This window comes from Chionomys nivalis, chromosome 1, assembly GCF_950005125.1.
Source record: "Chionomys nivalis chromosome 1, mChiNiv1.1, whole genome shotgun sequence".
Lineage (NCBI taxonomy): Eukaryota > Metazoa > Chordata > Mammalia > Rodentia > Cricetidae > Chionomys > Chionomys nivalis.
The window spans coordinates 90,639,867-90,665,508 of record NC_080086.1 but is presented as its reverse complement, the minus strand read 5'-3'; the positions used below and the strand labels follow the sequence as shown (position 1 = coordinate 90,665,508).

Sequence of the window (25,642 nt, the reverse complement as noted above, 5' to 3'; positions counted from 1 at the left end):
AAATCTGCACAGGCGTTCATTCACTTTACAGACCCTGAGTGTTTACTGTGCCAGGCATGTTGCAGACATGGGAGATGACTACTGTCTGCTCTTCTTTCTGTGGGTTGGGAATGTCCACAGATATGTGACAGATTATGGTACCTGGTATATGAATTATATATCACATATCATGGAACTAGGGGAGAAGCAACAGTCTTTTTGTAAGACGTTTAAGAACATAGATGTGGGGCACATTTTAGGCAGTGTGAGTGTGTGAGTCAGAATATTCAGGGTTCATAGATGATAGGGACTGTCAGGGATTTGTCACTGGGCCAGGACATGGTCGGTGCAAGAATTAGAGTTAAGATTATCAAAGTCTTGAGTAGGGTTTGTATTGAGTGATAATCTCGGTTTTCAAAAAATAACTTACGGAAATAGACAATGTGCACAGAGGCCTGAGAGGAGGCCGTCAAATTAGCTCTGGTAAAGAACGGCCAGAGTCAGCATGGAAGCTGTAGAAATCGCTCGTTGGGTATGTATGAGTGACACAGTCAACAGGTGTCTGGTTCTGTTGGAGCAAGGCTTTAATTGGTGACCCTGTCACGGTTTCTGATTTGGGTAGCTGTATAATAGGTAACAGACTATAAATAAAGCTGGTTCATTGAGGGAAGTTCTGTTACTTTGGCTATTTATTACTTTGACTATCTGATAACACCCAGGCAGTTACTTAAAGCAGGGAATTTATGTGAGTCGCAGGAAAGAAGTCTCAATAGAAGTCTTTCCTTTGGTTGTGCATGCCAGCCTCAGTCACCAGTGAGTCTGAAGTCACTTGAGTGGTAAATGGATAGAAATGCTAAAACAAGAATAAAAAGAAGCATGCATTCTTTGGTGGAGCTGTGTAGTTAGAATGCAATGCAAGGCACTGAGGAGAGAATCTGAGCATTGCTGCCATCCACATTGGCTAGCAGTAAAGCTTGTCTGGAAGAGCAAGGGAGTGGGGAGATGAGAAAACGCTTGTCCCCAAGGGGAGGGCTGTGTGTGAGGGAAGCCTGAGGCTTCAATTAGGCTCTGAATAAAACTGTAGAGTCACAAGATTGTATTTGTAAGTGCGTGCACACACAGACACACACAGACACACACACACACAACTCACCTCAAAGGGATTAAGAGATACTTTATTCTAGAACCAAATTTGATTGACTGTGGCCCAGAAATATGGTGCTAGTTTATGCCAGGTTCTGTGTTCCCACATGGAGGCAGTTTCTTGTAGCTGCACAGCAGTTGCACAGGAACGTGGTAAATCAAGTCAGTTTTAAAACATAACGGTGGAAACATCGGGCGCTGGAGCTACAACAGTGCAGCCTTTCCATGTCAGCTCTAAGAGTCCCCACTTCACTCCAGGATTCTCTTTTACCTAAGAAACCGACTTACTCTGGACTTTAGTTCACTAATAATTACAAAGCTGCAGTCAGAGAACCTGTAAACTTCCAAGTTCCGCTTGGTGAGAACCAAGCATTCACGCACGTTTGTCTATGGGAGCCATGCTCATTCAAGCCACCATCCTTGACTCTGGGAGACTAGTCTTTTCTTGGGTGATTTTGAAATCATTGAAAATCTTTATTGGATAAGGGACCAAATAGCTTACTCGCAGGATATTTTTCCTGTGTAAAAACAAGTTTATTGTTTATGACAAGTTCGTAAAACAAGTATTGGTTACTTTGGTTACAGTTATTTCTCTTTCTTCCTTATTTTGGTCATTGCATTGTAACACATGCATGTGCATCTGTAGGTAAATATTGACCCATGGTGACATTTTGCTCTGTGACAAACCGTATTTGCCGATGTGATCCCTTAAGATTCTAATGGAACAGAATAAATTTTATCGCCTAGTGATATCATAGTCTCATAATGTCACAAAATGATTCCATCCTCACATGCTAATGGCTTCTGCCTGTTTTATGCAAGAACGACACCTACAGAACAGAATGCGTGGTAGCAAACGAATTATTGCTGCTTCATGTATTTTTCATGCTGTACTTTGTGAGTATTACTGACAAACAAAAAACAAAAACCTTGCAGAGCTCTCACCTCAAAGGGAGTAAGAGGTAGTTTATAACAGAGCCAAAAGAGTGACCAAGGCCTGGGCAGCATGGAGCTCAGATACCCCAGGTTCCATGGTCCAGCAAGGCAGTTTAAAAATACGTTGGTGGAAACCTCAGAGGGAGGTTGCAGCAAGATGCTGCCTGCTAAGTTAATCTATTCCAAAGGATTTTATCACAGGATGGTAGGCCCAACATTCTCTTAACCACAGAATGGCGTAAGGGGTTAAGTCTGGCCCAAGATAAGGTGTAGTCAGGCTCTGGATGTAAAATATTCTAACCTCTCCACATCACTGCTGTTCAAATCAGGGAGTCAGATTTTGTAGAGATAGCTTCTCTCTGGGAATTCTCATTCTCTGTCATGCTGGCAGCCACTTCAGTCATCAGGTGTGTGTTTGTCCCAGTCTGTGTAAGGACATACTGTGAAGCTCACACGTGATGAAATAACGTATGACTGTGTTCCGTCAAGGCATCCCCAAGATGCTTGGCTAGAAAGTCTTTAGTTTTTCCGAAGATGTCTTAACTTTTGTATTAACTTGGTTTCAGACAAGAAAATTGTGTGTGTGTGTGTGTGTGTGTGTGTGTGTGTGTAAATTAGCACTGGAGTACACACGAAGCCTGGAAAGGTACGTTGAAATATCTCGTGCTCCAGTGAGTCTTCAAAGTGCCCTGTATGTTTGGTGCACTTGAAGGGGAAAAGCGATCCAGCTCAGGGAAGGCAGTTTTGCAATATAGACTGTAGTTGAGGCAGTTTTAGGCACTTACAAATTTTTCTTTTATTGTGATTAAATTATTTCTCTCACACTTTCCTTATTTAGCAGACATTTCTCTGAATCAACAATTTAATTGAGTCAACAGTTGCAAGATAAACTGTGTGGGAATACTGAAATATAATTGTTTATTTAGGGAAACAATCTGTTCTCACATGCCGCTATAACGAGGCTAGGGAAGACTAAATTGCCATGGTTTAAGCTGATGACAGAGAGGTAATCTTAAACACATACTGCTGCGGGACAGATCTGCTTCAGACCTAGGTGCTAGCGCGTTGACACTTGGGTACTGGGAAATGGAGGAGAGGTCACACATACATGAAAATGCCTTTTTAGAGTGATAGATAAACCTGGTTGTTACTTCAGGGAAAGAGGAGCCGGGCGTTGCTGGGGAAGCATCACTTGTACAGCTTACATGGCTTAGGTAGGGGATTAGATTGTAAGACTTACAAAGTTAGAGAAGCTAGCTGTTTGCAGGTGATGAGAGCCACCGCTATCTCGTTAGCAGAGCAGCTGTGTTCCAGAAGTGGGTCCAGGACACAGTATTTCCTTTGCCTTACCTTCTGCACTATTTATTTCTATTGCTGGCGCATGTGTCCTAATGAGTGTTGCTGAACCCAGTGCTCCTCAAGGTCAATGATCACTTGCCCTTTGAGGAGAGCTTGTATTTGTTTAAAAGGCATGCCTGTTCTCTTGTCTCTTGCTTTTCAGTTGCTGGCCTCGCTTTGACATCAGCGCTGCTCTTACAGAGTGTCTACTGGGAGGTCCTCTAGTGGGACTAGAAAGATAGCCCATAAACCCACGAGTAGTAACAAGACAACTCAGTTTATCCCGTGCGTTCTCAGAATGCAGGTGACTTAGTGACTCCCGGGGGTTTCACACTAACAGTGAGCAGGCAGTAGTTCCAGAGCAAACTTGCCTGGCAGTCCTCCAACCCAGTTCAGTTTTTTCCCTGTTCCACGGGCAGTACAAGTATATCCCACAGGCTGAGGACTTGAGTTTCAAGACTCCCCTGGCCCCTGTCTGGTGCCAGTTGTGAGCCTCAGGTTGTTTTTGCTTGGTTGGCTCACAGATTTCAGGCAAACATCGTTACCTGTACTAATTCATTGTAGAAGACATTCCACAGGGTGCACAGGAGCGAGTGCCTCAGATGAGGTTTGGGAGAGGTCAGGTATGGGAGAAGCCTGTGCCCCTTGGGATGCAACTCTTTCTAGGAACTCCCACATGTTCTATTGTCCAGGAGCTATCCAAACCGTATTAAACCTTTTGGGGTTTAATGGAGTGTTCATTTTATAGGGATGGACGCCTCGCCAACTGGATAAGAGTGTATAATCTTACATACTGAGTGGGGAAACCCAATTGCCACTTGTTCAGGTTTTTCCTGGACTCTGTAGAATTTCTTTCTCTCAAGCAGTGATTCTCAGCTACCCTAATGCCGCAACCCTCGTGTTGTGGTGACTCCCAAGCGTAAATTATGTTTGTTGCTACTTCATAACTGTAATTTTGCTACTGTTATGAATTGTAATGTAAATATCTGTGTTTTTCAATGGCCTTAGGAGCCCCCTGTGAAAGAGTCATTAGACTTCACTGTTCCATAGTAAAGGACAGAACCCCTTTGAAATGGAGTTCCTGTGACCTATTATGGGACAAGGTTGGTCAAAGAAAAAAAGATTTTCTTTTTGTGTTGGGATTGAAACTTTGGGTATTTGCTGTCGTGACTGCAAATCCCATTTGGATGTGTTCCATGCATTCAAGGACAAGAAATGCTGTAAACCAAGTTTCTCTATAGTAGTAGTCAGATCTGGCTTGCACTGCTCTGCTTCCCTCCTTGGAATTGAGGACTTTTTCTATTCCATAGCACGTTATTACCACTGATATAAAAATGACCTTAAATTGATGCAGTTAAATTCCAGTTTTGTTCAAAATCCATAGAGAGAACTCAAGAATGGAGCTGTAGCTCTAAATGACTTCTGTTGACCCCTCACGAACACTGGTGAGGGGTGCAGTCTTCAAGGTGCACATTTTACTTGCACTGGATTGTTACAGGACAAAACGATGAAGAAAACAGTAGTCTCGCTTCCGGAGTATTTACCATGTGCCAGGCACTGTCCTGAGGACTTAACATGCAAACCGTACCACTTTGCAGGTGATGAAGTTGAAACCCAGAGAATTATATTATTTGGCCCAGCTATGCAGCTAGAAGAAAAGGACTTGATTGATTGATGTGCACCCAGCCTCTGAGAGCCTACAGCGGAGCTTGAGGGTTCCTGTCTTGTTCCCCAGGGAGAACAAGGGACTGAGAGTTTACTGCTTCTCCATTCAAGCAGACTGTACAATTTTCTAAAAAAAGAAAGCCGACATAGTTAAAAGCAAACTGTAAATGTGTAGAATTGTGTCTGGATTTTGCACCAGGGAATACACCAAAGCTTCTTGAGTAGAGCGTAGTGGCACAGTCTTTGATCTCAGGACCCTGGAGGTAGAATCAAGGAGATCTCTATGAGTTTGAGGCCAGCCTGTGTAGTGAGATCCAAGGTAGGCCAGAGCTACAGACTGAGGCCCTGTCTGGAAAAAAGAAACAAGCAAACAAGCAAAAAATACAACAAACCCCTCATGGATACTTGTAATACTGTGTAGTCTGCTGTATAAATGTGTGTTTTCTTTGGGGATTTGGTTTGCTTGTATGTTCTTTTACATCACCCTTTCTGTATTCTTTCAGCCCTTCCTCACTTTTGTTAAAGGTATCTCAAATACGTTTTGTATAAAAAGGGATTGTTTCTTGCCTTTACATTGCTTTTTAGTAACAAAATTCCAAGGATAAAAATGTAAAGTCTGGCATTTTGAATCTGTTAACAGATAATTTGGCTGGGTTGATTTTATTAACGAATTGTACTAGGTCATTCATCTTTGTTTGTGTAGAAGAATACCCTTGTCACTTAGTCCTCACAGTCTCACTCAGTTACTTGCCTTTCTTTCATATCTAGGGTATTTTAAAGATTCTCCACAGCACTGATCCATTTTACTGCTGTGGGAACTTCTAAAACACCTTTGAAAATACGATTTTGAGGCAGTATTTGCACAGTATTGTGAATATCTGAAATTGCTGCTATTAAAATGTCTTGTTTTATGTAAGTTCCAGCTGAATAAAGACATTTGTTTACATGTATGGGCAGTGAAGAAGTGCCGGTGTGTGCATGTATGTGGACCTTCACACGGGCAGAGCTGCAGCACCGAGCACACACACTGTGAGCCTTGAAGTGCTGCAGATTTCTGCGTCACACTCTTGAGAACAGGCACTGAATGTACAATGAGTGCTGCTGGTTACTTTGTGCTTTGCCGAGTTTGGCCTCTCAGGGGTTAACACGGTTTACCGCAAAGCAGTATTTTCCTTGCCCGGGAAGATGGTGTCCTGCCGACATTACAGTGCAGCTGTGACGCACTATCAAATAGGCAGCTCAGGAGACACACGTCTGGGACCAGCTCAGTGAGGAAATGAAATTGACATCCATCCCAAAGATCCCTGAATTCTTTAAAAGAGGAGCCAGCAGTGGTCTGGTGCTATGACTAGCCAGAAAAAAAATTGCTAGTCATATATGTAATACCAAATAATGCTGCTGGCCAGAGTACGCAGCTGGAGCATGTACGTCTCCAGCCTGGTTAGAGCCTTGCTTCACCTAGTGCTGGGCACAGAAACACATCTTCCTCCCTAATACTTCTTCCTCTTTAAAATAGTCACCTGAGGTTCTTTATGTCTATTTCTAAAAGTGCTAATTATCTCTGAAAAGTACTAATTTTCATATGATTTGTCAAACTATTAAGACCATTAACCTTTGGCTGCGTGTATCTGTTGTAGATAAAATTCACAGTTCTTGACTGCATTTGGAATGAGTTATATACTCAAAACTTGATTGTTTTCTAATTTTTGTCTTGTCATGTTTGTTTATTTATTTTGGCTGTGTGCGTCCTAATCTTAGTCTTTCTGTACCTAGTAATTGATAAATATTTTGTGTATTTTCTCATTAAAAATGTTTCCTTGAATCTATTAAAGTCTGATTTGCTTCTAAATTACTGAAGGTAGCTTCAGCTTTTCTTATAGGTGAACAATATAGAAATTGTATTAAGTTCCAAATCCCACTTGGGCTTTGAATTGAATTTTGATAAATTATAAGTTAATTTTAGAAGAATTAATGTTTTTGTGATCATTTCTAAGTCAGAAGCTTATTTTTGTGAAATCCCCCCATTTAACATACATTATACACATTTTTTAATTTTAGGCCAGCTTATGTTTATGTATATATAGTACTTCTAGTGTAAAAGAAATCTTATATATTTTAATGCCTTGAATTAATTATTGATTTAATATATCTGACAACCAATCAATTTATCAAACTTGTATCTAATGATTTTTTCCATTCCTTCTCTTGGGTTTTTTTATATAACTAATCATATACCTTTAAAATAAATTTCCCAGTGATTAGACACTTTATTTATTATTTAGTTATTTTTTAAATTTTTATTAGACCTGAAGAAATATTAAATGGCAGTCCCTCCACTTCTGAAGATGTTGAGTTTAATTACCTTTTTTAATTAAAATAATCATACAATTTATGGTCATAGTGTATGTAACATCCTCCTTCATTTTGTTGATCACGCCGTAGGAAGATTGCCACAACCTTAGAGTTGTTCGTAGTCAACTGTTGTCATTAGCAACAGGTTAATATCACCCTCCATTTCCAACGTCGTCATCAGATTTTGCTGCAGTATGATTAACCCTTGCAGCAAACGGAAGAGAATGGCGTCTGATGTGTGGGGGTGGGGGTGGGGTGAATTCATAATGCGTCATTAAAGTCTTACCTTTTATGAGACGAAACTAAAACCAGTTTTTATGTGAAGGAAACCAAAACAGGATAGTTTTTGAATGTCCTGTATTTCTGAATTAAAAAGCATTTTTTTTTATTGATAATAAGGAATCACCAAGGTAGGGGATTAATAAAGCTACCATTTTCTCTTGTGTAGCAGGAGAGGAAGAGAGTGGGATTTTCTATCAGGGTCTTTTGTCTTTATTATAATAATAATAGCTGGAAATTCCTCTTGGGTGTCAGATACTGCTATTGTGTGCTGTATATAGAATAACTTCTTTTCTTTTCATAATACCTGTGAGGAAGGGGCCTTCACCACCCCTTTCATAGATGAGAACACAGGCAGTCAGAATAACAAGTCTTTTTATTTTTGAAAATACTGTTTTGTTAACACCACAGTGGTAAACAACTTTATGTTTGTACTCTTACAGAACATTGATTCACAGATAATTCAAAACCCACAAAGAAGCTAAAGGCCTTTACATTAAATGTCCTTCCCCAGAAGTCCTTCCTATATGTCCTTCTTCCTTAATTAAGCAATAAAAATGATTATGCACCATTTAATAAGTCACATTTACATAGCAAAATAATGAAGGCACAGCAAATACAAGCAAACTTAAACCCTTTCTATTTCTGAGCTGGGGGTGGGGATACACACTTGGATTGATTCTTCAAGTATATATTTTTTCCAAACATTAGCTTCATTGAGGGGTTCTGATGGTTTTCACAGCTACTTGCTAAAAGCTACAAGACAAAAAGACTTCACAAAGGTCAAACTACGCAACACTGGATACACATGCTTTACGGAATTGCTACATTCTACATCTCTTCAAGTAAATTATATTTCTAAAATGCTAAAAGGTGGTTTACTACTTAAAACATTTTGGGGTAATTTTTACGATTTCATAAACAAACACTACCAAGAGAACCGAAAACATGAGACAACAAGTGAGCACGTGTTGACAATATTATACATGTAATACACCCTCTGTCTTGCAACCATGTTCTTTCTTAAATTCAGATATTCAAAACAGTTTCTATAACTTTAAATTCCAGTTTCCCTAGCCAGTAGTGTCACTCTGTCCAGGCTTCCTCCATGCCACGTCTCCTCAAGAGTGTAAAGCTGATGTCTAGGTTTGCAAACGCAAAAGTCTTAAAGATGACGTCTTCCTTAGGTTCCTTTTCCTCGACGCTGAGAAATGGAAAGAAACTGAAGAAATTAAGCATGGAGAAGAGTTCAGTCTTAGCTTGGGTGTTCAGGTGTAGTGTGATGAATGGATTTCAACGTGTGACGCACTTCACATTTAACTGACCGTCTCTCATCAGTCTCAAGTCCAGTTCTCACAGAAGAGCAGGGAGAAAAAAAATAAGCTTAATTAGCCTTTTCTTAAAAACGTCTTTTGGCATCTGTTTTACACAAATAAAAGTCAAGATTAGAAACGGGCTAGCCAAAATCTACTTGATTCAATTTAAATTTAGGAATGTCAGAATAGATTCACATGTATTTTGGGCAAAACCTGAGCCTTTTAAAGTCTGCCGACATCGGAAATAAAAGGGGCAGGGGATTTATCACCTGTCAGCCGCTGTGTTTACTTCTTGCCGGTGTCGGGACCCCCAGTTGCGCCAGCTGCCGCCTCTTCTTCGTCCTCCTCCTCCTCGTCCTCTTCTTCCTCGTCGTCGTCATCATCTTCCTCCAGGGTCCACGCGCAGCCCTCCATCTCTCCGGTGAGCTCCTGGATCTTGGCAAGCAGGGGCTTGTAGATGTCGTTGTACTTCTTCTCCAGAGCCTGGAACTCCTTGTCAAATTTGGCCTCGATCTTATCGCAGCGCTTCTGCAGCTTTTTGAGCGCCAGGACCCGGCACTTGACGGAATTGGGCAGGCTCTCGATAAAGTCGTTCTTGGGCTTGGGCGCATTCTCCGCGGGAGCCTGAGGCTCCTCGGCCGCGGGCGCAGCGGCACTGTCGCCGGTTGCCGCATCCTCGCCACCCTGGGCGCCCTCCATTACCTCGTCTTCGGCGCGGCTCTCAGCGGGTCCCTGCTTCTCGGGGTCGGCCATGGCTAGCGTTCGGCTCGGCTGGGCTGGTTTGCCGCAGTGGTCTGGTGATTGCGCAGTCTGCGACCGAGCTGGTCCAGAGAGGTCCTGCAGCTGTGACTGCGGCTGGTCCAGAGTGAGTCTAAGGATGCGGCAAACGCTGACGGCTGTGGTGACGTCCGCGCTGCCGCTTCGCGGCTCGCGGCAAGTGAATGGCTGCTCACTATCAGCTGATGGTTGTGCGCACGTACTGCACCAGATTGTTGCTATGCTGCTATCTCCGAGGTCTTCAAAACCACTTAGATACCCAGCCCCCAACTTCCGCTCCCCCCCCTGCAGGGCTGGCTGGAACCAGCTCGAGGCTGAGACTGTATTTTTCCATACCTGTTTGTTAAGCCCCAGTCTGTTTACTGTGTGCCCCCCTCTCCCATCTCAGTCCTTTGAATCCGCAAAGCACCTGTGAACCCCTGTTGGAAGTGCGCCATAACTGATGCTGGTCAGCCTTGGTTATGGGTACCTTCTTTTCTGAATCTTGATTGCGTCTTAAATTTACTTTCAGAGAACAGAAATGCGGGAGAACCATTTTCTTCCCACTCCTTTGCAGACCTGCGTATCTGCGTGTATCTGCGTAGGCCATCTTGGACTCCTAGAGCCCCCAGCCAGCCGGCCCTGTTGAACCTAGTTTCATATATCCTGGTTGCGAATTGTCACGGTAGGGACTTTGGAATTAGTTCTAGAAGTGTTTGTGTAGGAAATCTCAGCACCGTAAGCATCCTGGTAATGTTACCGAAGACTTGACACAGGTGCCTATGAAAAGGAATGAAGAGAGGATGAACAGAAGAAAAGCAAAACCCTTGTGAGTGTCCAACCCTGTGACTTTATGAAAAGACGCCATTTCATCCACATGTGTAGGGGCCCGATTCGTCATTATCCTGGGAAGCTTGCAGCCTCTGGGTGGCAGGTTAGGCAAGCCCGTAAGGGCCAGGGAATAGAGATTCTTTTCATTCATCTTGAAAAGCATGTGTTTGGTCCTTCTCTTTCTTCCGGACCTACAGATGCACACGCAACCGTTTGCCACCAAACACTTCACAGTTAACCATCTGCTCTTTGGATCTGCCTGTAATTTGCATGTGAGAGCTTTGGAAAAGACCAGAAATATCAAATGCTGTTTTTCTGATAATGAAATGATTGGGCACTTTAATTTCTCACCCATACAAGCCAGAATTGGAGGATTATTTTTTCATTTAGCCAACCCAGGCTAGCTTCTAACACCCTGATTACAGTGCCCTTGAACCCTGGGTCCTTTCTGTCTCCTTAGAGCTTGAATCAAGGGCAGGGCACAAATCTTAAGTGGTTTCTAGAGGATGATTTTGTTACCGATTTAGGTTTTTCTTTCTCTGTGTTGGGTCTTGCCAGAGTTATGCTTATGAATTCTGAAAGGAATTTCTATCTTTTGGTTCTTACATTTATTAAATTAATTATGTGTAAGTCATTTAGTGCTGGTACCTAGTAAGCATGGAATAATTTTTATAAAATTACTGCATTAATATGCAAAAGAAAATTATGCATAATGTCTTTTAAAAGCAAACATTTTTGTGCCTCTGATCAAAGAAAGTAAATGCTTACAAAATGTATTTTAATGTACTCGTGAGTCTTTTAGTTTGATTTACTTCCCTCTCCCTTTTTCTTTTTTCAAGTTGCATTTATGTATTTATGTGTTGATGGAGCAGTTATGTTTTCTGTGGTGGGAATGTGTGTCAGTCCTGTTGTTGCAGCATGTGTTTTCTGGGGATCTACTGAGATGGTCGGGCTTGGGAGCCACTGAGTTAGCTGCTGAGCCATCCTTTAAGACTTTTTCTTTTTCACTCAAAAGATCCTAAAACTTAGAATAGACTATTGATAAAATTCAGCATTTGGGGAGTGCTTTCACAAGCAAATGCTTTCATGTAAGCGCCATGATATAGTAACTTCAGTACCCTAAAATACCCTTAAGGCCCTTCTCCTACAATGCACATGATACATTGATCTGTTTACTGTCTTAATAATTCTGTATTTCTTAAGTTGTCATGAATGAAATCACATGTAGCCTTTCGGAATCTGTCATTTTCACACACAAAAGCATTTGATATTCATCTGTACTGTCATGTATATTACTAATTTGTTCCATTATATTGTTTCCAGCATAAGCCAAAAGAGAGGCCTAGAACCTCTCTTTCCCAATAGTGTTGTTTCCAGCTTCAAAAGATATGAATAACACCACTGTGTACATGTCTATAGATTTCTGTATGAACACATCTTTATTTTATATAAATGCCTACCAGTGGGATCACTGGATTATTTGGTATATTTAACTTCATAAATAGCTCGCCCTTTCCACACGGCTTTGCTCATTTGCTTTCATATCGGTAACGGATGAAAGTTATAGTGTTGTACACATTCTGCTTTGAGGTAGAGTCTTTTTTTTTGAGACAAGGTTTCTCCGTAGCTTTTGATTCCTGTCCTGGAACTAGCTCTTGTAGACCAGGCTGGCCTCGAACTCACAGAGATCCGCCTGCCTCTGCCTCCCGAGTGCTGGGATATAAGGCGTGCACCACCACCGCCCGGCAGGTAGAGTCATAAATATGTAGGCCAGACCTTGAAGTCACTGACTTCAGCCTCTTGAGTACTGGGATGACAGTGCCCCTAGCACCTTTGGTAATGAGTGATTCTGAATATTTACTGTTGTGCGTGTTTACCATTTTTTCATCTTCTGTTACTTATTTTCTAATTTTGAAACTGAGTTTTAAGGTTTTTTTATGTATTTTGGATGTGAGTTCTTTGTGAAATACATATTAACATTTTTGATTCCTACTTTTTAGTTTTATAATAGAAATCAGAAGACTTAAAATGATTAGCAATAGACATTAAAATTTGGGGCTGTGTTCATTTTGTTAAATTTTCTTTTGTGGATTGAGCTTTCGGCATAATGACCAAGAAGTCTTTCTAATTCTAAGGTCATAAACCTTTGTCCCTGTGCTCTCTTCTATGAATATGATAGTTTAAGCTTCTATTTTAGGCTGTTGCCCACACTGAATTAACTTTTATGTAGGTCTAAGGTTATTTATTTACTTATTTTGTGTACAATATCCTGTTGATTCAGTACCATTTGTTGACTTTAAGGACAATACATTGCCTTAGTAGATTGGTTGGAAATCAGTTGCATTTATACATGTGGCTGTTTCTGACTTTTTCTTCTGTTATGTTCATTTGCATGTCTGACTTTTCATCAACACTAGACTTCATAATCATAGCTTGATAATAGATCCTTGGGTTCAGATAATGAGCCCTTTAACCTGGTTCCTTTTTCAGAATTGTTTGGCCTGTTTTTAGTTCCTTTGCCGTTTATATAAACTTCAGAATCAGGATGATGTGCTTTTAAAATGACCCTGAATATGTTTTAGATTAAGATTTCTAAAAAGGGTTTGCAATACATACAGCACTTGTATAAACATGTCTTATTTGGTGGGCTTTATCCACTCTGGTACACAGTCGGGGCTACAGTAACGCATAGTGAGGAACAGTATAGATGAGGTGGTGTGTGTTGAACTCTGACCTCTCATGCAGCTTCATACAGGAAATGGAAAGAAGGTGGGGGTGAGCTGGGGGAGGGGACAGATGGGGGGAAGGGGTTAGGTGAAATAGTTATGTTCTCCAGTACATGCTAGGGCCTGGTTTCAATTCCTGCCTTACCCATGTGTTAATTGTTCCTCTTAGTCTCAGTTTTTAATTCAAAATAATTATGTCAACTTTCAAAGGGTTTTTGTGTGTTTGTTTTTATTGACATATAATTCCGTATTATGCAATTTACTCAAAGTTTTCATTGAATTAATGTGTATCCTGGAACTTCTTACAGGGATTGGTCATTAGTAAGTACCCTGAAACAGTTCGAGGATAGTTATTTTAAAAGTGTTGATCATAATGCTATTAGAATTGGCATATAAGGATTTGAGTGTATATGTTAGTTTGCTAAAATGATGCGGTGAAGTCTAAGAGGCCAGGCAGTTTAAACAATATCAGTTGGTTGCTTAATAGTTAAAGAGGCAAAGTCCACACAGGTCTCGGCAGGGTTTGTTCCTCTTGAGGACTGTGAGGGAAAGAGAGGTTCTAGGCCTCTCTTTTGGCTTGTGCTGGATGCCTTCCCATCTCTTCATAGCATCTTTCCCATGCGTTATAGATACAGATCTGTCCCTTCTCTAAGATTCTATTCTATGTATGGCTCACCCTGATGACTTCAGTTTAACCTGGCTGTTATGCTGACTAATTCTGAATGCCAGTGTGACAACATCTGGTATCCATGATCGTCCATGCAGCTGGGTACTTCTGTGAGGGTTTTTTCTTGATAATGATCATTTGAGATGGGATGACACACTCTTAATCTGGTGCCAGCCCACGTAAAAGGCCACAGAAGAAGGCGGTGTTTTGCTTTTGGCCAGCTTGTGCTCACTCTCTCTGGCACGTTCATCTGCTCTGCTTCAGAGGCATTGTGTTGATGGTGTTAGAACCTGCTTCAGGATTCCAGTGTAGACTGATGATCAGTGGCTCTCTAGGGCTCCAGCACCAGGTTAGGACTGCAGACTGGACAACTCTTGTTCTTTCCATTTGGAAATACCCATTGTTTGATTAGTGGGATCACAGCCTGTGAGTAAATCCCCCTTTGATAGATATTCATTCAGTCTATCAGTTCTGATCCCCTAAAGCAGAAGTTCTTAACCTGTGGGTCATGACCCCTTGACAACCTTTATCTCCAGAAAATTTATATTACGATTCATAACAATAACAAAATTACAATTATGAGGAGAAGGAGGAGGTGTGTCACTGGGCATATGCTTTGCTGCTCACAGCATTCCCAGTTAGCTTGGGCACCTCCCCTCTCCTCTTTCCTCCCCTTCTGTGTGGGTCTCTCTCTCTCTCTCTTTCTTTGAATTATTTCATGAATTATTTTATGATTGTTCTTTTATATTCTGTGTCCCGAGGTTCATCTAGACACTTTTGAGAATGTTTTTATAGGACTGGTGGAATTGCGGGGAGATTTTCTGACTTGGCTGTTCATATTTGTGCTGTTGCTATGAGACCTGGGCATGTAGATGTCTTTCGTAGGTGTGTCTCTCACGTGAGTTTCTAGGCTGCCTGTTTAGAGGAAGTTTGTCTTGTCATTGTCCAAGTTTGACTGACTTCAGGTCAGGTATGAGGAGCTGCTGTTGATGCTTAGTGTTGTTTATGGATTCGCTGAATGGGAGTGATTCCAAGTCAGTGGTAAGCAAGAAATCATGGTACAGGCTAGAGACACACTTCAGTGATTAACAGCATTGACAGCTCTTTCAGAAGCCCCGGGGCTTGATTTCCAGCACCTGAATTATGACTAACTATAACATGAGTTCCAAGGGGATTTGATGCCTTCTTCTTTTGTTTATGGGGACCAGGTATGCAAGAATCCAGACATACATGGAAGCAAAATTCCCATGCACATAAAATAATAATTTTTTTAAAAGGAATGGTGTAGAGAAGCTTTAGGTTGAGAAAACATTTGAAAAAGAGAAGGAAGGAAGGAAGGAAGGGAGGAAGGGAAGGAAGGAAGGAAATGGCACTAATAGCTGGATCTGCTTAGGCTGGTTTTTAGTCATTGCTACCCAAGCTGTGCCCATTACTGCAGTGATGCTGTTTGTGGGCAACTCTTGGTCTTTGTACAAACTAACACAAGGCCTAGGAAGTTGGAACTGTGTTGGGTGGGGCTGATAAGAACCAGCTGGTATTCAGGGTTTGCATAAAGGATCAAATCTTGGGGGGGAGGCTTGGGAATGATATAGGCAAGAATACCCAAACTAGATAGAAGCAGAGGGTTTAAGACCTGGTGTAGCTCTGAGGACTCAGAAGGGTACAGGTGATGTAGGATTTAGGGAACTCTTGAGACTGGGCAAGGGCACAGGATGAGCACTCCAGGTGTCTTAGGGTTTCCATTGCTGTGAAGAGACACTGTGAGCACTGCAGCTCTTATGAAGAAAGGAGTGGTTGACTCAGTTTCAGTCTATTATCATCATGGTGGGGAGTGTGACGGCATGCATGCACGCATGGTGCTGGAGCCGAGACTCCTACATCTTGCAGGCAGCAGGAAGTCAACTGAGACACTCGACTGTTTCCTGAGCATAGGACACCTCAACGGTGAAAGTGGTGCAGCAGCACACTCAACTGGAGGCTGTAGAGAGTGCTGCCCTACAGGGGAAGCTTGTAAGACGGACACTGGTGTCGGTCGGTCAATAAGAGACTGAGTAAAGAAACTAATAGGGCATCTCAAGGCCTCAAAAAAGCAAGGATGCACCAAGCCTAAAATCAGAATGAAAGAAAACAAAGAAAAGAGCCGAAAGAAACTTGAAAACAGATATAGGTGATGTCAGTGGAGTAAGAATTGTTTTCTTTGTAAGGGAAGATTTGAACACATCCAGTTATTAAGGGGAGAAGAGTGGTTTGTGGGTATAGAGCATAGCACAGGCTAGATTTGAACCTGTCTGTTCTAGTTATCCACCCTACTGCACCTTTCATTGGTTACCTGTTGATATAGGTGGCGTTTGGGTAAAAATTCTCATCTTGGAGGAAGCTCACGAGGTCAAATGTAGTTTTGTGAAATACCACATAACAGTAGTTAATAAGTAGACAGCTCCTATCTTCATGATGATACAGTGCTAAGATTGTTACACTTTAAAAATAAAAACACAAAAAATACAAGGAATAATACAACAGTTGTATTTATATTTATGATCCTTAGTAATCACGTTTTTATCATTGTATGTTTTAATTAGTGGATTTCTTGATAACATTTTCAGGCTTCTGTGTGATGAATTCTGATGATATTCAGTACCCCATCACTTTCTCCACCCACTAACTCATGCTTTTTATGCTCTCACATTGTCTTTTTTTTTTTTCTTTTTAAAATCTAGATTGCATTATTACCCAGATGGGAAAAAACATGCAGTGCTTGCCTTTCTGAGTTTGACATTTTTATTTAACATGATTTCAGACTCCATCCGTCTTCCAGCAAATGATATAATTTAGCCTTTATGACTGAGTAATAGAGTATGTGTGTGTGTATCACTTTATTATCTGTTTACTGGTGAACACTGTGTTGGTTAGTGTCAACTGGGTGCCTAGATGGGAGGTAGGCTTGTGATTGATTCTCTAAACTAAGATTAGTCTCTGATATTGTCCTGTGGGATTGTCTTGGCTACCCTAATTCATGTGGAAAGACCCACAGTAATTGAAGGCAGGACCAACCTTGGGTGTTGGATCCTGAGCTGTATAAAGCGGAGAGGACAAAGTGAGCGCTAGCATGCATTAGTTCATTGCTTTCTGCTCTTGACTGCTGATGTAATGTGCCCAGTTCTCTCACGTTCCTGCTGCCTTGGTTTCCATGCCATAAAGCATGTGGAATTGTGAGCCAAATAAGCCCTTTCACCCATAAGTTGCTTCTGTCAGGGAATTTTATCACAGCCAAAAGAAAAGAAAGTAATTACAGGCAAAGGTTGAGTCTATAACTGGGCTTTTTTGGGTAATACCCAAAAAAGTCAATATGGCAATGCAAGCCTTTCTTTGACAATTTCATTTCCGTTGGATTTATTTTTCAATATGTCTGTTATTGGTATATAGAAAAGTCTCTGACTTTTTACATTAATTTTGTATATTGCTACTTTGATGAAAGTATTTATCAGATTTGAGCTTTGTAACAAAGTCTATGACATTTTAAGGATAGCATCACATTGTCTGAAAATAGAGATACTTTGTCATTTCCTATTTATAGTCCTTTTATTTCTCTTCTCGCCTTTTGCTCTGGCTATGATTTCAAACTATATTGAATAAAGGTGGGGAGTGTAGATACCCTTGTTTCATGCCTGATTATATAGCATAAATACTTTCACTTTTACCCCATTCCACATAAAGTTGGCTATAGTTCTGTTACACACACAAACACATCGGAATCTTTTCTGCTGTTTTCAGTTGTCATTTCATTGATTTCTGTCTTAATTTTTACTTTTCTTTTTCCATCTGTTAATTTTATATTTGTTTTGTTCCAAAATGTTAGGTTATTTATTTGAGATCTCTGAAGTTATTTGTTTTGTTTTGTGTTTGTTTGTTTGTTTGTTTTTGTTAGGTTTGGTTTATTTTTTTAAGGCAGGGGTTCTCTGTGTAATAGCTCTGGCTGTTCTGGAACTCACTATGTAGACCAAGCTGGCCTCGAACTCAGAGATGCACCTGCCTCTGTCTCCTTGAGTGCTGGGATTAAAGGCGTGTGCCCAGCGAAATCTCTGAAGTTCAATGTAGGCACTCATGGCTCTAAAGTTCCTTATTAGAACTAGTTTTGCTGTGTCCCTAAGGTTGTGGTAAGTTGTATTTTGGTTTTCCTTTGAATCTATTAATTTATTAATTTTCTCTCTGATTTATATAACACATTGGTCATTCGAAGTGTATTGTTCAGTCTCCATGCACTAGCTCAATTTCTATGTTTTTTTCTTACTGTTGATTTCTGAATTCCTTCTATTATCTGATGAGATAAAGAAAAAATTCTGATTTCTTTTGTATTTGTTGATTTGCTTTGTGGCCTATTATGTTTTAGAAAAAGTTTTGTGGGCTGTTGAGAAGAATGTTTATTCCCCAGCTGTTGGATGGAGTGTTCTTTGGGTGCTCATGTTCAGTTCACTTGTTCTGTGGTACGGTTTACCTCTGGTGTTTCTTGGCTCATGTTTCTGGTTTGGATGACCTATGTATTGGTGAGAATGAGTACCACATTCATCCACTCTTATTTTATCTGAACCTCTGGGTCCCTTTGCATTCAGTACTGTTTGGTTTTTGTTTAGCACACATGTACTTTTAATTGTTATCTCTTGGTGAAGGAATGTTCTCTTTATTGATATAGAGTTAACTTATTTATCCCTTCTGACTAATTTTCACAGGTATGATGGGCTTGATGTAAGTATATCTGCTTCTGCTTGCTTTCAGATTTTTTCACCTGCGGTATTGTTTTCCATCCTTCAACGTCCAGTCTGTTTATGCCAATAAGAAAATAGGTTAATTTTTTAAATCTATTTTGTCTTTTAATTGACAAGTTAAGACCATTTACACTCGTGATTAATGTTGTAAAGTTTGTAATAACATCTCCTTTCTTCATCTTAGAGGTTTGCTGGTTTACTGACGTAATAATGTTGAATTCTTTGCTGAACTCTTAAACCTGTGGGTACTGTTCCTCCGGGTTGTGTAAAGTGTTCCTTTAAGTGTCTTCTGCAATGCTAGCCTTAGTGGTTGTCCAGAAAAGCCCTTAATCCTCCTTCTAGTACAAAGACAGTAATAGTAGGCAGTTACTTCGTTTCAGGGATTGAATGGTTGGTTCATTTTTTTCCCTGGTCTCAGAGTCCTTATCTGAGGGTGTTGTTCTGACAAGTTTGTCTTCACACATTGTTGAGATTTCAGTATTTTTTTTCTGTCCTTCGCTATGACAGTTATGCCATAATATCGCATAAAGAGCTCTTGCCTGCTTTGTGGTTTGGAAATACCTCTGTACTTGGATTTCTATTTCCCTAGATTTGGAGAATTGTATGGGGGAAATGATTCAATAATTCATTCTGTATTTCAGCTCCTTCTACTGCATCACAGATTTGTAGTTTTTAATCTCTTAGTTGTGCCCCCGAGGTCTTTACGTAGTGTAGCGATGATTGCTCTCTGAAATAGTGTGTTTCTATCCTGATAGCCATGTTCTGCCTGCTATAGTATATTGGTGATGCTATCCATTGAGGTTTTTGTTTAATTTAGTGATGAATTTAAATGTATCTGTTTATTCCCGTTTATTCTTATATTCATTCCCATCCTCATATTTCAACGCCCTCATCTCCCTTTCCCCTCTCTTCTCTTTTCCTTTGTCCCCCCCCCCCTCATATTCTGTATTTCTGTACTGAATATTCCCTCTCACGTTGTTGGATTTCTAAGCTAGGTCTTCAGTTGATATCTTTTCTTCACTCATCTGTTCATTTGAATGGTCTTCAAAGGCACTGATCATTTTAAAACCAAAGCAAAACAAAACCCTAGACTTTTGACTTATTGGGCACTTTGGCCATCACAGAATCTTCAGATTTGCGTACGATCACTAATTTTAGACAAGGTGTGCTGCTTTGTCTCTTTGACCTCTGCGTGTTTCCGGGTACCAGTTATAAGCATGCTGGGATGGTACCTTTTCCGGTTTTATGACCAGTACCACCCAGAGAGAGTAAAACAAAATGCTGTAAGAATATTAGCAATATAAATTAGATGGACAAATGCAATCAAACCAACTAAAGTCAACAGCTATATTAATAGGAACCGTAGGAAAAATAACGACTAGTAAACCTCAAAGTTTAAAAAGTCGTTAAGGTTAAAGTAGTTACAGTGAAGAATAAGATAAAGAAGGGTGGAAGGGAGAAAAGGAAGAAGCAAGGGTAAGTAAAAGAGAAGGAAAGGAAATAAAAACCAAGGAAGAGGAAATAACAAAAGATAAACTCTGATTACAATGCAGTGAAACTATAATAAGTCGTTTGATAAGAAATGAAAAACAAGAGCATGTAAAGAGTGCAGTTTAACATGATATGAAAATATAGTTTAAAAAATAATATAGTGATGCTTCTTGCCAGTTCCTCCTGTGCAGTTGAATATTGTATGCCGCTGAGGGCCAAGTTAGCCAAGAATCAGTCACTTTAGAGAGCTCTGCCAGACTCCCACAGTAGTCCAGGCAAGTTCTCATTTGACCCAGAGGCCTTCAACGTTGGGCCTCGAGGAGTAGAAGACATCCAAGCCCAGAAGTGGCCCCCAAATCTCGGGAATGGTGGAAGCAAAGAGAGGTCAGAGATCTGCGCTAGCGGGAGCCTGGCTCTGCCTGTCCATTTCAGCTCTTCCCTGTCTAGCAGTACACAGGGAGGAGAGCAAGTGTTCTGCTAAGCTAGGTTCTGACTTAGGTTGTGGCCACAGAGCACTGTCTCCACAGTGATCCTTAAGCAAAAGGACCCTCGCTGCAGTTCTCAAAATAAACAGAATCTCAGGATGCTCAGTGCAGACCAAGCATCGTCGTGTGACGTAAACCCCACCAGCGTGTGTGCAAATTGCCTTCTTTGTCCCTGGAACAGTGTTATGAGTGGAAAGCAAGAGCTCAGGCACTTGCAGCCCTCTGACCCAAGCAAGTTGTTCATTTAGACTTGCAAAGGCAATGAGCCACCGTTCCTCCACAGCGCTAACTCCTACTCGGAATTGTTCCCTGGCCCCCTGTCCAGATGATGTCTAGCTGTGGCACTGAGGTGTTGAAAGAGATGGAGTGAATGTCCCCTCCTGCCACATAAGAGAAGTCACTGTTAACCTAACCCGACACTGAATTTAGGGCTCGTGAGAAGCCAGGCCTGCTGGTTTCTTACCACCAAGGGTCCTCTGGCTTACCCCACATGCAACTTCAACCGGGCCCTTCTCCCTCCAGGGAGGGGCTGCAGCTTAACTTTTCTCTGCTCCTGTTTCTCTCTGCCTTTTATCAAAAGGCAACTTTATAGAGTTCATGAGACTGTCAAATCTACAGTGTATCCTGTTTCTCTGGTCTTCCTGCAGGCAAGAATTTGTGGATGCTTACGTGAATTACGTCTTTCAAATCTCAGTTCATGAGTGGTACACAGCCTTTTCCAGTGGCTTCCTAAAGGTGTGTGGGGGCAAAGTCCTGGAGCTCTTCCAGCCTGCGGAACTGAGGGCCATGGTGGTGGGGAACAGCAACTACAACTGGGAAGAACTGGAAGAGGTAAGCTCTGGGAAGCAGCAGCCGAATAGGAGTGCTGGGGACCCGATCTGAGCATCTGCTGGGGTCTCCTGCCTCCAGGTGGTTTTCTTCTCTAATGCAAGGTGCACTGTAATGTCCTGATTCTGTTAAGATACATGTTTTTTGTTTTGTTTGTTTTTTCTCTTTTGGACAGACGGCCGTCTACAAGGGTGATTATTCAGGCACGCATCCCACCGTGAAACTCTTTTGGGAAACCTTCCATGAGTTCCCGTTAGAGAAGAAGAAGAAGTTTCTCTGTAAGTATTCCTCACATCAGTGGGTTGTCCATGTTGTAGTGTGACATCATGTAGGGTGGTCGATTTCACAGGTAAAGATTAACTTCTAAAATACTAGGTACTCAAGAAAATATATATATTTCCAGTATATTAATTAAAATATATTTTAGGCTGTTAGTGCACATGCATGAATCAAGAAGATAAAGGAGCCATTTCACCCATCTTCGCTGTCTCTAAAAATAATAGTTACTTTATGTGGAAGCACTGATTCATGCTGATAGCCCTAGCTACTTGGGAGGCTGAGACAGGGGAGTCACTTGAGCCCAAGACTTTAAGATCAGTCTGAGCAACATAGTGATAGTCTGTCTTGCCAAATCTAGAAAGATTAATCTGGAAAGATTCCAGATAAAGCTGAGGAGGTCTGATTTATAAAAGCGTTGTTGTGATTTGAATAGCTCAGCATGCAGGTTCCCCTCTGGCAGTGTCCAGGCAAGGGGGTTTGCAGAGCTGGAAGCCGGTCACAGAGCAGTTCTGGGGTACATTTGTCATCTCCGAAAGAAACGCCAGACCTGTCAGCATCCTTCTTCATGCCTTCCCCTCACCCACCCCGTCTTGAGACGTTTCTTGGAAATAGAATCATTCCATAAGTAGTCCTTGGTACTGCATGGCATTTGAGTAGGACAGTAGCTTTAGAGAGGGAAGTGGAGTTAGCTTCCATGATCAAATCCAGCCCGTTAGAAATGCTTGGCTCTCCCTGTCTGCATCTGTGTGATGAGGCCCACAAATCGGCCAGTGAATACAATAACAGTTTTTAGCTGCATGAAACAGAAAAGGGGTTTAACAAACAACTTCCTGGCTTTTTAAGAGCAAGCAGATATTAATATTAATGCAGGAGTCAGCGCCAGATTCTGCTGCTCACATGAAGCAAAGATGAGAAAAAAACTGGTCTCTCACACAAGAACTGCTCATGTCCATAAGCTGTTGAGAAGCGGTGTCATGCGTTTGATGAAGGGCTGGGCTGCCGAGTGAAGGTGGAAGGCTGCTCCTTTCAGGGGAAGTCTTCTTTCGGGTCCCAAGGGCTTCCTTAGAAAAAAGCCTTTCTAGTTAGAGAACATTCATTCGATTTAAGGCATTTGTTGTCTCTTCACTGCTGTTGTGTTATTAATTCTGCAGGTTTGGCAGGATTGGATAGGTGTTTATCTACCTTTGGCAATGGCAGGTTATTTGAAATGGCTGCTGAGGGCTGTCAGATAGTACAGTGGCAGAGTCCTTGCCTACCACCTGGGTTCAAACTACAGGACCCTCACAAAAAGGAAAAAAAGAAATGGAATGAATTCACTGTGGTAATTTCTGGCAAGTCCACAGTGAAAGAAAAAAAAAAAACAGGAACAACAACCAAAAGCACTCTGCAGGAGAAGACAGCAGCATCTGTCTACTTTGTGAATGAGAATTTAATTATTTCTGCCAAGTAACAGTGCGTCACAAGAGTGAACTGTGAAGCTGCCTAAAGAGTGTGTGGGTGGGTCAGGTCTTCCGGTTTATGTACAGGGGAAGTGGAGTAGATCCCCAAAGGGAGGCAGCAGCCAGACGGCTCTGTTCTCAGACATCTGAGGTCGAGATCTTGATGGCACAGAGACGTGAGTTCTTTGCTGATTTCTTATACAGGAAGGCTCTTTTCCGAAGACAGTTTTTCTCTGCTTTGCTTTTGTGAAGGCTCATCTGTGAGGACATGTGTCCTATAGAGGCCCTAGAGCATGGCTGAGCATCCACTACTCTGGTGCTGACATGTTGTTACATAATGTTGTAGTTCCCATGGAAGCCACAGGGTGTCATGCCTTCCTCTGTGGCCTGGAAGATGGTTTGCATAGTCATTGATGCCATTTTCTTCTCTTCAGTGTTCTTGACAGGCAGCGACCGGATTCCCATCTATGGCATGGCCAGCCTGCAGATTGTCATCCAGTCCACAGCCACTGGGGAGGAGTACTTACCTGTGGCGCACACCTGCTACAACCTTCTTGACCTCCCTAAATATAGCAGCAAAGAGATTATGAAGGCTCGACTGACCCAGGCCCTCGACAATTATGAGGGCTTTAGTTTGGCCTGAGGCTCCCCAGCTTACCCAAGACATCCTTCCCTTCCTCAGTGGGCACATTGCAGCTGATACAAAATATCATGGGGAGTGATTTCTATTTTTTTATTGTCTAAGTGGATTGAGACTTTTGAATCCTAAATCCCAGTCAATGTGTTTCTTGGGTTCAGTAGTAAACAGTCTTTTTGAAAAATCAGTGGTTTGGGATCGGCCAAAAAATTTGCTTTAGTATGGAAGGTAGATTGGTTTTGTTTTGTTTTGTTTTGAACTAAGGTTCCTATTGTTCCTTATCTGTGAATGTGTTGTGATCTGCTGGATTAAATGGCAGTAGATTTTTAAGCTTTTGTCTCCCAGATGTGTCTCAGTCCTGCTGTTTCTTCTCTGTGCTCCCCTGCTTGTTTCCAAGCTTCTCTCTCCTCTGAAGAGATGATTGATTGGCATATCCCTTCTTTCCTGCCATGCAGAGCATTGCCGTTCTCTGCAGCTTCAGAAATGCATGGCTTGTTGTAGCCCGCTCCAACCCACAGATGGAATGGGCTTCTTCAGAACTCCCAAATTCCAAAAAGCTGAGTCTGGGTTCATTGCTTGTCATAGCTTTTGAGACTTTATGGGAGCCTTTATGAATACACCCTGCTTAAAGAAAACAGGTCATGAAGGAATAACAGCCTTCTGTGACTGTCCACTGCCTAGGCCTCCCAAAAGACACATACACCTCTGGTTGCAGGTGGGCTGTGTGCGTATTGTTAACCATGACATGTGGATAGACAGTGAATTAGTAAACCCCTGTACCTTGCTTTTGAAGCAAGTTTCGTTTTCTTGTCTACATATTGCCCTAGAATGGTGTAATTAATAAACGTCTTGTCCCTTTCTTTATTACCTTATATCTATTGCTTTCTCTTTCTTACCTTTTCTTTCCTGTGTTTTCCAACCTGTGCTTTCCTTGCTCTCTTATTCCTGTCTTTGCTACTTGAATCAGTTCCCCTCTTCCTTGTGCTGGTGGATGCATGCTGTCTTTTTTATTTTAAATTTTGTAAGTTTTTTTTTAACCTCTGTCTCTAACTGTTAAAATATAAAGATATTCTTTATGATAGAGTCTTTGTTTATCACATATAAAATGTCCATTTACAGTGGGATTTCAGCAAGGGGATCATGTTTAAGTCAAATACATGTGTCTCAAAAATGAAATGTTTAACTACTCATCATTGGATAAGAAAATTCTAATGATCAAAGAACTCATGTAACCCTAATTTATGATATGTAGTAGCTAGAGAAAAGACCTATTTATATAAAATGAAGTACTTATAGATTGTGATGCAGCATCAAGTCTTGATGGAAGGAATGTAGATTTTTGCTTTTTCTTTTTGTTTCTAAAAGTTACTCCAATTGCTAAATTGGTAGTTTTTCAGTCCTTATAAATACAACATTTAAAAAAGATACACAATTATATGAAATGTTTATTTTCTATGTGTGTGCATATAGTTCATTATTACCCAATAAATTTGGTGTTTTAACTTAAAACAGTTTTGCGTTGTACTTGTGGGGATGCACAGTGAGCTTTCTAAGGAAGCTGTAGGACCTTCCAGTCGAAAGGAGGTGGAACTAAGCGCTCTACACGTGAATAGGAAAGCGATGGGGAAGAATGGGGATGGGGAAGGTTGTTGATGGTCATAAAGCTTTTCCCAGAGAGGGAAAAGAGTTGGCAAATGCTCCCGCATGTGAGAATACTTAGGAAAGAGCCTGGGAG

At 41.4% G+C, this 25,642-nt stretch overlaps 2 protein-coding genes across 4 annotated transcripts in view; one reads left to right on the top strand and one right to left on the bottom strand.

Moving 5' to 3' along the window:
- The window catches only part of Herc3 (HECT and RLD domain containing E3 ubiquitin protein ligase 3), a 101,817-nt gene extending 76,413 nt beyond the window's left edge, over window positions 1-25,404 (top strand). For both annotated transcript variants that reach the window (XM_057764641.1, XM_057764637.1), the window contains exons 23-25: window positions 21,372-21,555; window positions 21,728-21,830; window positions 23,705-25,404. In XM_057764641.1, the coding sequence (XP_057620624.1) occupies window positions 21,372-21,555; window positions 21,728-21,830; window positions 23,705-23,913 (496 nt within the window). In that variant the 3' untranslated portion in view covers window positions 23,914-25,404. The remainder of the gene's footprint in view (window positions 1-21,371; window positions 21,556-21,727; window positions 21,831-23,704) is intronic.
- Nap1l5 (nucleosome assembly protein 1 like 5) lies at window positions 8,050-9,912 on the bottom strand. Of its 2 annotated transcripts, none has more exons than XM_057764650.1 (2): window positions 9,278-9,912; window positions 8,050-9,111 (listed from the first exon to the last, which is right to left on the bottom strand). In XM_057764650.1, the coding sequence occupies exon 1, from the start codon at window positions 9,759-9,761 to the stop codon at window positions 9,294-9,296; it is 468 nt and encodes a 155-aa protein (XP_057620633.1). In that variant the 5' UTR covers window positions 9,762-9,912; the 3' UTR covers window positions 8,050-9,111; window positions 9,278-9,293. The 2 variants fall into 2 exon arrangements, with proteins under 2 accessions (XP_057620633.1, XP_057620628.1); XM_057764645.1 differs by having other exon boundaries at window positions 8,050-9,044; window positions 9,278-9,910.
- Window positions 25,405-25,642: the final 238 nt, after the last annotated feature.

What these genes read in the sequence shown, in the direction of transcription:
- Nap1l5 (XM_057764650.1), bottom strand. Translation starts at nt 9,761, where the DNA reads ATGGCCGACCCCGAGAAGCAGGGACCCGCTGAGAGCCGCGCCGAAGAC.